Consider the following 13,701-nt stretch of genomic DNA (forward strand, 5'->3'; position numbering starts at 1 on the left):
CGAAATTCTTGTCATCTGTTAAGCAGTATCTTTTCCAAATTTTTGAGTCATACCTGATAGGTAATGCCAGACAGCCTGAGACTTAGTTTCAATACCCAGCAGATAGAGTACTATGTTTCGTTAAAAACACTTCATGTTTTAATAGAAGAACAGAAGAGCTGTTGATAATGTTCTTGTAACAAGACCATCATTTTTCACCAGCAAATCAAACTCTTATTAAAGCTTCTTCTCTCCCACCCAGACATTTCAGACTCGAGAATGAGTATTCAGGAAAGACAACAAAAAATTGGAGGGAGGTGGAAAAATATTTTCAGCCTGTCTGACAAGACTGCATAAAAAGCTTGTGATCAAAGCATATTAAGTACATGTTACTGGTGTGACAAACAACATTTTTGTCCCTTTATTAGATTTATTTTTCTCTTCTGAAAACTGCAGTGACCAGTATATAGATTGTGAAAGAAGGCTGGCAGGGTAGTATTCTTTGATTCTTAATTAACACCTTCGGTCTCAAAAGAGAACTAACAGAAATACCATAAAATGTTACAGCTGCATTGTTATTCCGCTTGGTTGGTTTGTTAAAAGTCGGCTGGGCACTGGCAGCTGCAATAAAGGGAAAGCTCAATGGATGTTTTGTATTGTGCCCACTGAAGTGAAAGAAGGCAACCATTTTATTTTCAAATGGGCAGCTGCATAGTGAAGTTTAAATGGATCTAAATACAAGATCTACTGTTAACATATAGTAATTGACAATAAATAAAGGAATAGCACAGCCAACTTCCATCTGTTTTGTCTGTGGCACACAAATTTTAGGAAAACTTTTCACAAAGAAACAAACACATTTGCAGAATTTTGTGAACAGAAAAAAAGAGAGAGTGCAACACATTAACAGTGTGGAAATTTAGAGTTACTTTTAGAGTTACATTTAGCAGAACTTTTGAAGCATTTTAGAAAGCCGCTATTTCAAATAACACATTTATGGGATACACAATATCAGGACTCCTGTCACCCACTTTTATTTATTTTTAAATCATTTCACCTCCTCAAGTGTATAAATTGAGACATCATTATCATTCCAGTCCTTCACATTCTTATTTTGCCACAGCAGTGAAATAAAGAAAACATTTAAACTCTGGTCAGATAAGATGCACACACATTTAGAAAATGCAATTAGGGAAATACGGAAATCTAAATGTTTCATCAAATGCTTGCTAAGGAGTTCTGTTCTTTTGGTGCACAATGACTGAACTAAAGAACTTCAGTCGCTGTGTAAGAACCATTGTTCCAGCCACAGCACTTATTAGAAACAGAGTCCAGACTGGCGTGGGAAATACCTATGTATTTGACATCGCTGCTATTTTGGAGAGAAATGGAGTGGAATAGAAAGTATAAGGAGATTTTACTGTTGCATTCTAATCAGCCATGATCTGTCTAATTTGTTTTGCTTCAGAAGATAAAACTAATATTCTTCTGGATAAAAGTAATTAACAAGCCAAGGGTATCATGTTGAATATGGAATGGAACAGCAGACACTGTAAGTTTTGGGAGCATAGTACTGTACTATATAACTTTTCATATCATCAGAGAATACTTTATTTCAAACTACAATGCTGACATAGGATAGGTTTTAACTAATGATTCTGTTTCAAATTGGAAAGAATAAGATTATGAAACTAAAGCAAGACTTCAGTCGAGCTATTATCATCTGTATCACTGAATACAGGTTCTGCTATCTGTATTTAAATATTAAAAGTGTCTTGGTTGGAATATAACATTGTATTTTCCTAAGTTCCGTAAATTTATTACCAGTGATTGGAATATGGATAATGTGCTACTAGTCAGCCATAGTTAGTATTTTATTTAACAAATGCATTTGTTAATTTATACCAATTACTTATAGTAATCATATTTAATTTTTTTTATTTATATTATACACACACACACACACACACAGAAATATGCTTAGTTTTTATTGCCTTATACAAATTGACTCAGTCTTTCTTGATGGTTCTTTCCTTCTTAGGTTGTGTATCAAACTGAATAGTTCTAGGCTGCCAAGTACTTTGGGGACTTAATGACTGGACCCACCTGGATTAGTTGCATGCAGAGGTTTACGTACTGTAGTTTGTTTTATAGTTAGACATCTGACATGGGGAAAAAATGTGAAACTTATAAATATGGAAATGGAATAAGATACTTGCTCTTCTTCAGCCCATTAGCGTCCTCTTCTTCCCCTTTCTCTGTGATTCTGTTAACCTCCATTTACCAAGTCTCGGCTTTCCTCTGCCTCATTTCAACTTTCCCGTTTTGTGTTTCCCCCTATCCTTACCCCCATTTGCTTTGGGGGCCCTGCTCCATTTTCTTCCTGTTGTCTCCTGTGGAATAATAATGAGGCAGGTGCCAAACTTGGGTTTTCTACAACTTTATTAATCCCAATCCTAGAATCACGAAATGTTTTGATAGCTGGTGGGGCGGGGATCTCTCTCTTTCTCTGCTCAACTTTATCTGAGGGAACTGGGCTGGCTCTCCAGCAGCAGTTGTCCCTCAGGTGTCACGGCTTAAACTGTACAATTGTTAAGGCAGATTAAAAAGACATTATTAAATTTTGAACAGTGCAAAATGTTACTAAAACCAGCATGAACTAGCATGGCCAAGCCAGAAATCTAAACACAAACTCAGTCTAACCTTTAAAAGCAGCAATAAAAAGCAGCAATAAAAAGGTCTTTAAAGTCCACTTAAATATCTTGAGCAGTGGAACCTTCACATGGAACTGTGGGGCTAACGCTAAGGACATCTCAAATAGTGCCGCAAATCTTTCAATCTTGAAATATTTTCAGTTTATGTGATTTGGAGAGCAGGAAGAAGGTGCTTCCAGCTATTTAAAAATGTCTTAATCTTTTGCCTCTTGCATCCTTTTTATGAAAGGAACAAAATGAATAAACAATGGAAGTCTATAAAACAAGGAGAAGACAAAACATACTAAAACAGTTTTTGCAGAGGTCTTTTTAATTGCATCAAATGCAACATCTAAGATGTTGGAACAATAAAAAAAAATGTAAGTCAAACCACCCTATTTGTCCTTTATCAGCATCATTGCTGAATTGTACCTTTCATTTTTAAAATAGCAACATAATTGAACAATTGTCAGTTTAAAGTTCCTGGATTCAAACTGATTATACATAATAAAAATAACAAGCCATGACAAATAGGCAAATAGATTTCGATAATTCACTGAAGAATGTCTCTACCAAGCCTTTGTGGCGTATGTCTTGTTTGCAAGACAAATGCAGAGTTGAAATAACAACCCATGAATACCACTGGTGAAATGGCTATGTACACAAGGTGAATGCTAAAGCTTTTCCTTCTGAATGGACCTTTTAATCTTGGCATTATCTAAACTCTGAAAAAGCCTTCAGTGGCCTTACATACAGATTAATGGGAAAAGCTGAGACCTGGAGTTGGGCTATTTGCAGAAAAAGTTTTAAAGATTTACTGATGGTTGACAAATGCCATTTAAGTTTCAAAGCCATCAATAACCTATTGAAAAAGATTTAAAGGGAAACCCTCCCACTATAGAAAGAGACCTGACTCTGAAATATCTCACCAGAAGCTCCTTCTCTTCCCCCCACCCGAAGCTTTCCCTACATACCCTCCACTGACTTTCTTTGCTATTTGGAACCCTTGAAACAAGTGACCTTGGAAAAGAGGAGGTAAGGCCCCTTTTAGAGACATTTGTATATAACTGATTGTGCCAAACTGCTATTGTGCAGGCATGAGAATTAAACAGAACTGTTTCCAGAAAAGTCTCTGGGATCATGGACAGCCTTTCAATAGCCTTTCTGCTAATAGTTTTTTAATGTGGGAGATGGGAGTGGCGGAATAAATTTTGTCAAGAATTTTGTCAAATCTGAAACCTTGTCCAAAACCTTTATCTTAACCTGTGTGAAGTTCGAGAAGCTTGTTTTTCTTTCAACTTTCTTAACAGCTAGTCAAACTCCAATTTATATGTATGTGGTATATGCCCTTTGCAGATGCGTTTCTGCAAATATAACCCATACATACAAGTTGTTAACATTTTGGTGCAGTAAAGAGGAAGAAAAGCACTTACAAGTCATTCATTTTTAAATTCATTTTTAAATTCATTCATTCATTAAATTCATTCATTAAATTCATTTTAAAAAAAACTAAAAAACTTTTGCTCTTGTGAGTTGTGTGGAGAATAAAAAATGTAATTAATTTAATAATACCAGGGGATATTGAGACAAGTATTAATTCATGTTTCTGATTATCTTTATTACAGTATGGCTAGGTTTCAGCATTGAAATAGCCTTGGTTGCTTTTATGGAAGTGTTACGCACAACCCCAGTCTCTAAGCAGTGAAAGGCTTCAGAGGTTCCTATATTGACCCAGGGTACTGTGGTCAAAAGAGACGCGGGTGGCGCTGTGGGTTAAACCACAGAGCCCAGGACTTGCCAATCAGAAGGTCGGCGGTTCGAATCCCCACAACGGGGTGAGCTCCCGTTGCTCGGTCCCTGCTCCTGCCAACCTAGCAGTTCGAAAGCACGTCAAAGTGCAAGTAGATAAATAGGTACCGCTCCGGTGGGAAGGTAAACGGTGTTTCCGTGCGCAGCTCTGGTTCACCAGAAGTGACTTAGTCATGCTGGCCACATGACCCGGAAGCTGTATGCCAGCTCCCTCGGTCTGTAAAGCAAGATGAGCGCCGCAACCCCAGAGTCGGTCACAACTGGACCTAATGGTCAGGGATCCCTTTACCTTTACTGTGGTCAAAGATACTGTGGTATCTTTAGGATATATAGCTTTACTTGCACGCACACACACACACACACACAACCTGAGCAAAAGATGAAGGAGCTCACAGTTTTACCACTCCAACAGATCTTATTTCCCCATTCCATTCGGTTTCCAGGGGAGCACCAAATCCAGCACATAGCAAGACAAGTCACTGTCTCTCCATCTTCCAGCCAAACTCTCCCAACTTTCAAATACGCCACCCCTCTAGGCCTGTTGTTCTCCATCCTGGATGACACGGCACCAGCCGGGTGAGGTAGGAAAAGCCCATCATTTGTTTCTCCTATTCTCATTTTTCCCTTTTCCCTAACTGTCTGCCTCTCCCCCATTCTCGCCTCTTAAGTTCATAGTAGCACCAATGTCCTGGTCTCATATTGTTTATTGCTCAGTGGTCAAGCAGTACAGACTACCCTCTCTGTACATGTGTGCAACTGGCTCTTGATACTACCAGACTTTTGCTGAACAGCCTACCCCTGGCAATAGTATCCTGTGCGAGAAGACAGGTAGGGTACCTGGAGGTATTCCAAGGAGCAGTGTAATCAGAAGTTGCTAGTATCTGTGCCTATCCAAACCCTATTGTACTGTCCATTTTGTGGGGACAGGATCACCCCCGGTCTGTAATGTAAATAATATTAGAAACATTAGATTTAATGATAACCAGTCGCTTCATCATCCTTTCCCATTACTATAAGGTAATTGTTTGATATTTATATCTTGCAAACGATTAGCCAAAAATCTGAATTGGGGGGGGGGGGGTTGAAGCTGCCCTGTTAATTTATTGCTCACCACATTGAATTTTCTAGAGTGATGACATTGTGTCAGCATACTTAATATGCTTAGAATACTCCTACCAGTGAAAATAAAAAGACAGCTAGTTGCTTGATTGATTCACCATTGTGTATATATATAATCTGACCCTTCAGTTTCACTTTCTTCAGATCTCTGGTTATTTGGTCACTCCTACGCCCTCTCAGTAGAAAATGGAAAAGATATATCCTGAAAAAGATTAGCCATCCATATCTGAGGATGCACTATAGCCACATCAATATTGCTTTAAAATATGCTGCACTAAGCTCCTGGGAGGATGCATGCAATAAACGTAATACATAAATAAAATGTATTATGCAGGAAGGTTCACCTATAAAGCTAAACCATGGTTTAGTGTTATGGACACAAGCAGGGGTGCTGCCAGGATTTTTTGGGCTCAGTATGCAGTATGTGGATTAGGCACTCACAAAAGAAGACATGCATTTGCATAAAATTGCATATACTTTGCCATATGCAAATGTGCCCTCTTTTGCAGAGGGCCAAAGGCACATTGGGAGCCACATACTAACAGAATGTAAACATATGAAGCATTCCCCATAATCGTTTTTCAGTACTAGAAAGGATTTACTCTGTTAAATTTCTGCCTGCCCCACAGCTGCTAAAGGCACAAGACCACATTGCATTTGTACTAGTGCAAACCAATTGATAAGAGCATGAGATTCTTAATCTCAGGGTCATGGATTTGAGGCAAAAGATTCCTGCATTGAAGGGGGATTGGACTAGATGACCCCTAGATCCCTTCCAGCTCTGCAATCCTATAGTTAACATGAATCATGATTTGCAAACCAATTTCAGCTACAAGCTTTCGACCTATCATTACAACCACAATTAGGGCAGCCTTTGCAGATATAGCACTGTACCATATTCACTGCTGAAAGAAGGAGGGAATATTTTATGCAGGATAGAAACAAAGAATTCAGAACCCTGAGTCCCTTTCCTTGATTTCTTAACTATGGCTAAGAGAAGTGTTACATCCCTCCTCTGGCAACCTGCACAGAATTTTGCTTAATCGGTTGCCATCAATTTGATTTTAACTAATTTTTATAATGAAATATTTTTAGAATGTGTGATTATTTGATTGTTTATTTGATTGTTGTTAGCCGCCCTGAGCCCGGCTCAGCTGGGGAGGGCAGGATATAAATAAAATTTATTATTATTATTATCTGCACCAGGTTAATGTGGGTAAAATGCTATGAGAATAGCAGAAATGAACATACAATAGTAGTCAGGCACCTGCGATGGTGCCCACAGCATCAGGACCCTGGAGAGTACACAATAAACCAGACAAAGTTAAAGCTAGCAAGTGAGGCTAAGAGCGAAACTACATGTTATAACAACAATCCTTTTAAAAAAGAAAGTATACATAAACTATGTTTTATTTTGAAGAAAAAACATGCTTGGAGCCCTGATCTGGAGTATATTTCCCTGCTGAAAGCTATTTGTCCCCCAAAGGTGTTAACAGCACATTTAGGGCAAATTGGAGTGCAGGGCGGGGAACCAGACTGGGGACATGTTCTGGACTGACACCCAAAATCTGCTTGTTATTCACAGTAAAAGTAGCCAGTTTAAGTACACTTAGCAAATAATAAATAAATAAATAATGCTTTGTCATCATGTAGCTCAGCCCTTGAGTAGCTCCAGAGTGTTGCTGCACTGGTCAGAAGCCTACTGAAATCAGGTGTGAGTACTTGGGACCCAGCTTTCTAATGGAGGTCACCTGCCAGTTGCGGAGGATAGCACTGAGTTTCTGAGGGCTGCGCTACAGCAGTGCTGGAAAGTCTCCTGATCTCGACCACTTCTAGGACTGGTATGTTGGTGAAGGCCGGATGCCAGAAGTTGAGGGAGCTTCCAAAGAAGAAGAATCTTCTCTGAGAATGACAACTGGTGATGGGAGAAAGTCTGGTCCTGAGGGGGGAGATGGGGTGGGCTTAAGTACGTAGTTCAGCGTCCAACCACAGCAGGATGCAAATGCATGCATGAGGCCAGATGCCAGGACTTCGCCTTCCCAAATTGGTTCCAAAGGCCACCCACAGCCAACTTGGGGCACAGCAGCAGTGAGATTGTGACAGTTGTTCCCAGGTGTGATTTTCGCAACTTTTTTTTTTTTACCTTAGCCCGATCTGATTTTTATATAAAAATCTGCAAACTGGACACTAATTCCTTAGGTACGTATCAATATTTGTCATAGTACAAATTTGTAGGGTCTTTGTTTTTGCAGAAATCGACCCTATTCAGAATATTTCCCTTCAGATGTGTAGTACAGTGGTACCTCAGGTTACATATGCTTCAGGCTACATACGCTTCAGGTTAATGACTTCGCTAACCCAGAAATAGTGCTTCAGGTTAAGAACTTTGCTTCAGGACGAGAACAGAAATCGGGCTCCAGCGGTGCAGCGGCAGCAGGAGGCCCCATTAGCTAAAGTGGTGCTTCAGGTTAAGAACAGTTTCAGGTTAAGTACAGACCTCTGGAACGAATTAAGTACTTAACCCGAGGTACCACTGTATTCATTTTAAAAAGCTCTGTTGCTGGTATATGTACAAAATACGTCATCACCCGAAGGCTTTATCTTATTGTCCATTAAAATATAATTAATTTGACTGGGATTTCATTTGCTGTACTTTTGTTCCTTTGCCAAAGAAAATCTTTTGTTCCTTTGCCAAAACAAAGGGGGTGGTAGCCAACTACTGAAGAGAAAGAAAGGCATGATTAAATATTACAACAAAAGAGGGAATTTAATAACTACTCTAGTGTTGTTTAATAAATTAGCTTTTGAAGTGACTGCTAAACAACACATTGAGTTGAAAATGGGTAATTGTTAATATTTCTTAACAATAAAACTGTCATTTATTTCCAGGTTTGCCCTGTGTAACTGTATGCTGTCAAATGAATAGCTGTAAACTAGTAAAAATGTATTTCTGCATTAAAATGTTGGCTATAAACAGTATTAGCCTCTGGTGTGAACAATCAGCATGATAAGAACTTAAAATGCACACCCAGAGCACCTGCTTAAAATAACATTTCCCACAAAATGAAAGATGTTCTGTACTAAGTATCTTTTGCTGCCAGGTCTACAACCTGAGTCAGCTGAAGCAAAATGTTCTAAGTCTGAGGTTGACTTCCTCCAAGACAATCAGTGGCTCAAACTTGTGTTCCCCTGTAGCTGGATTACGGTGCACACTGTTAGTGTATCCGGACAATTGTCACTTTCTTAAAAATAAAAATGGCTATTAGAGCAATTGTTTGTATTTTATATATGCTGATTTTGGTTGTAGCAATACTTATACTACTAGTTAATGATTTTACACTTCTTAATTTGGTCTTTTAAAAAAATAGTGTTGGTGTTTGCAATGTTTTTATTCTTTATTGTTCATTTAACCTTTTTTTATTGGTTTTGATCTGTTGCACTCAGTCTTGGTGGTTTGCGGAAAGGTGATATAGAAATATAATAAAATAAGTGAGTTATACAAGTGGGATCTTCAAAACGTAATGCTGAGTAGCGTGCTGCTGTTCAGGGTTCAAGCCAGTCAGCCATGCATTGTTCTACAATACTCCGTTTCATTCTCCCCTTCAATGCAGTATTTTCTGTTCTCTCCCCCTGCCCCCACCAACCCCACTTCAAGTAATCAGTCAGCATTCCGCGGCCACTGAGGACGATCAGTCTTCACTGGACTGCTTGGGGGGGGGGGGTTCTCCCTTCACTTCCCCCCCACCAATGAAATCTCTCTCTCTCTCTCTCTCTCTCTCTCTGTGTGTGTGTGTGTGTGTGTGTTGCTGTTGATGTTGATGTTTCAAATTGCTTCAGGATGCTTTATAGGAAGTGATTCATTAAAAAAATAAATAACATGTGCACAGGTCCATTTGCTTGGATAGCTCCCATTCCTATGGGGCTTGTGCAGGAAAGCCCCACAGTGGGCACAAACCTTTTTAATGTCTTGTATAGCTCCCATGTATTTTAGTGGAGCCTTCCCAGTGAAGCCACGGTAATTACACTGTACTAGCATGAGGAGGAAACAGGCTTTTTAAAAGTATAATTAAGTGGAATACTGCATAAAAGTGAGGTTGATGTGACTTAGGAAAACCTGTTGGTTTCCTGTGCCAGGAACTACTGTGGAACCCCACCAGGAAGTGTGCTACAAGCAGGATCAGATTGCACCCTTGTTTTGTGGTTCACTTCACTTATTTAATGCAACTTGAGAATCTGCAAAGGGAGCCCATTAAAAAGAAAAATATAGGGGGTGCTTGGTTTTCTGTGAGTCAAAATATTTGCTATTATAGTATTAGGGCAGTAATATAGGGCAAAATTCCTTTGTTTTGCAATCTACAACTAACTAGTGAAATACAGGTTACTACATTGTTTTAAAGTACATTTAAATATTGTTTTATCATGTTGCAGTTTATCTACCATAGGAATAAATTTTCTTGTAAGAAAGCAAGAAGCAACCTGATTGTGTCAAGTATTTTAATTTTTTACTGTGGTGTATTGAAATCGGTAGCTTAATAATAAGAAAAGGCAACCAAAAATATGTGGTAGTAGTTTTAAATATTGTATTTAATAAACCACATCTGCTGTTCTAAAACCATTTGCTTCAAAGCAATTCCATAGAAATTTGTGGGATCATCTGGAATAAATGGCTTAAATACTTCTGGTTAGTTCATCTGACTTTGAAAGGGACCTATTTTTGTTTGTTGTTTTGTTAATGTGCTACTTTAAAATGTACAAACAGCTGTATACTGCAGTTATGTATCCTGTATTAAGACTCTGTCTCTTTCCTTCCTCAGCGATCTCAGTATGAACAACATCACTAGACTGCCCTCAAACTCACTGCACAATCTCCGCTTCCTGGAAGAGCTGTACGTATCTTTGTATCCTTGACTGACATAGTTGAGAGAACATTCTTAGGCACTTCTCTGGGAACCAGATAACACAGCACAGAAAAAGCTGTGAGCTCTGACACGTTTGGCACATGCGGAAACACTTAGCTGGGAAAAAAACACACCAATTGCTTGTGATTCTAGAAATAAACTTACCAAAAAAATCAAAAACCCTAAACGAGTTACCACGAGGCTACAACTTTTCTAAGCAGAGACAGGTCTGTAGAAATTAATTTTTTTAAGGGTTGTTTAAAAGAGCCGGATTGCTATTTGGAAATAGTTAAGCAGCAGGATATTAAAAGTTTGAATACCAGCTCATGTTTATTAAAATAGTAAGTGAAGTTATAATCAAAACCAAAACCTGCTGTCTGGTTCTGCCTGTGTCAAGGACACTTGCATTCACATTTCATGGTACTAAGTCGTCTTGTTGTAATCACTTTTAATTACTGTTTCCTTACTCTTTAGCTTTTAGCATCCCTCAAGGCTGGCTATGAAACACAGAACCCTGCATAGCTTAATTTGTTCTATTTGGTGTTTTCTGGTTTTTTTTAAAAAAAGAAAAAACAATATGCTATAAAAACTAGTTAATCAAACACAGAATCACAAGTGGAATGTTGATTAGCAGTGATGATGGCCTGCCAGAAGAGGAAACCACTCTATGCACATAAGACTATATGTAACAAAGTGACCACAAAACTAAGAATTTGAAAATGCTTTGGATTTTCATTCTTCACACCAACGGTAACTCAAGGCATAGGTATCCTGGCAAGGTTCACTACAAGCAAAGTGTTTGTACCTCTGCTTCTTCCCTCTGATACTCACTTGTGGCATCTAATTAGTGGCAAGCCACAAAAACCCACATATCGTGGACAGCTGCACTTTTGTTTATGCAAATCAATGTATCACTTCCTCTTCCTGAATACCCAGAGTTTACCCGACTTAGTAGTGTCATGCAATATGAGCTTCTGTCTAGAAACATGGTGGCAAGGGGGATTGTATCTAGGGATCTTGCTCCAAATGTGAGACCTGATCAGTTGATACTGGGATGGCCTCTATTCTCATTATAACACACTTTCTGTCTAGACAAGGGTCCAAACTTGCACTGGGATGCATAGCTTCATGTGAGGACGTCCTGATGGGAATCCTAAGCTTATTGACTGCAGCATCAGTGCTCTGAATGCCCAGTGCATTGTTCTGTTTTACAGTCTCGCCATCCAGTCTCCTGCAACTGCCTATGACTGAGTGAATTACACAAACTATGTAGAACCTGCAGCCACTTGATTGCTTTTACATCTCTAAAGGAGAAAGCCAGAAGGCTGCTGGGGCTAGTTACAGCATCATTGAATAAGACATATCTAGTTTCCTTTCTAAGACTGAAAAATTGGGCTTTGCAAACAAAAGCATTGTGGGCAGAGCTCCAAGCAGTTTTTAGTACACTGCTCAACAACTTTACAGCAGGTGCCCTTAGGAGAATAATGCACAGATAAGTTCACTTGGGTTGTCCGTTTTGTTTCCCCTCTCCCTTTCAACAGAATGATTTGAGAATTAGTTTCGGGTGACAACCATTTTGCCAACCAAGTGACAAAGCTGTCTTAAAAGTTAGCTCTGTCTCAGTCACAGGTACAAACCAACAAACTAAGCCTCGTGCCTTTTTTTAATGACAAATATGTGTGACTCCTGTGTGATTTCAGTTTTGTTAATCTATTGGTGGGGGGCATTAGTGAGAACAATCTTTCCAGGGTTATTCGGTAATTCCATAATGAAGTACAAAGTCACAGCAAAAGTGTAAAAGAATGCAATTACAATTTTCAGAACAAAAATGCTAGCTTTTTAACAGTAGAGATCGAACAATTACACTGTGCCTGAAGCAGTAGCGTCAGATGGCATTTGCCCAAGCACACTGCACTGCAAAACTCCTGCAGTTTTGCAGTTCCCTTCCACCTTTTATCCAGTATGGACATTAGCTGGTTGTTTTTCAGGGGGGGCGAGTAGAAATCTTTTGCATGTCAGCTGGTTGGCTTTGCTGGCTGGTTTATTTCACCTGTTCTGTACTGGGTTTCCGGCAGATGTCCTTATTGGATGGTTGCTTTTAAATAGGTTAATTGGCAACATTGGCAGGTAGGTTCAGGAAGTTAATAGGCAGTTAAGGTTCAGTGACCACTCTAGGGTACCTTTAAAGGTGAAGGGAGTAGACGCAATACCTTTCAGAACCGTTGGACCTGCTGGCAGGATAAAGATGTCCTTTGAAGCCAACCTGTAAAACTCGCTTGCAGCTGTGGTGCTCTGAGAGGGGGTGAAGCAGTACTTCCTCTATATTCACCTGGAAGGCGGGACTTAAGGAACAAGGTAGATTAAATGCTACCTATTACCCCTAGCAGAATTGGCTCACTCAGTTTGTTACGTGCAGTTGGCACTATTTTTATGGGGTTTTTTTATACAAGTGTGGTGGATAAGCAATATAAATTGCTATGAGCAGCAAAAAATAAAAAATGTGCCAGTACTCTGTATCAGTGTATACCTATACACTGGAGGAGCCAGTGTAGTGTAGTGTAGTGGTTAAGAGCGGTGGACTCGTAATCTGGTGAACTGGGTTCGCTTCCCCGCTCCTCCACCTGCAGCTGCTAGGTGACCTTCGGCCAGTCACACTTCTTTGAAGTCTCTCAGCCCCACTCACCTCACAGAGTGTTTGTTGTGGAAGAGGAAGGGAAAGGAGAAAGCTAGCTGCTTTGAGACTCCTTCAGGTAGTGATAAAGCGGGATATCAAATCCAAACTCTTCTTCTATATGGTCGCAAAACCTAGCAATACTAGAGGAGCATAATCTCTCACAAATCATATCTGAATGAGGTGAGGCATGTGAAAATGGCTGTGGTGGAGCAGATAAAAAATGTAGCCTTGCCATTGTTCCATGGAGAAGGATCGCCATGCCTGAGTAACTGTGTAGTGCAGTGATGTAAATAAACTTTGGGAAACGGGCAACATCACAAAGATTGACTTCTCTGACCACACCCTCCAGAACAGAATTGGGGCATGTGTAGAGGGTTTCAGGGAGGAGGGGAAAGAAGGGGAAGTCCTGTCTCTCCAGCTGAAGTCATTCTGCTGGTGTGCAGATACCACTGGAAGTTGCCCAGTTCATATTATAATCCTGTATAGAAAGGGACATGCAAAGTAAAGATTATAATAGTTGTATTCAAAG

General features: G+C 39.6%; 1 protein-coding gene across 1 annotated transcript in view; it reads left to right on the plus strand.

Moving 5' to 3' along the window:
- The window catches only part of LGR5 (leucine rich repeat containing G protein-coupled receptor 5), a 69,310-nt gene that overhangs the window by 14,700 nt on the left and 40,909 nt on the right, over nt 1-13,701 (plus strand). The window contains exon 2 of the mRNA XM_082241083.1: nt 10,415-10,486. Within this exon, the coding sequence (XP_082097209.1) occupies nt 10,415-10,486 (72 nt within the window). The remainder of the gene's footprint in view (nt 1-10,414; nt 10,487-13,701) is intronic.

Source organism: Podarcis vaucheri (assembly GCF_965113315.1).
Source record: "Podarcis vaucheri genome assembly, chromosome: 10".
NCBI classification, from domain to species: domain Eukaryota; kingdom Metazoa; phylum Chordata; class Lepidosauria; order Squamata; family Lacertidae; genus Podarcis; species Podarcis vaucheri.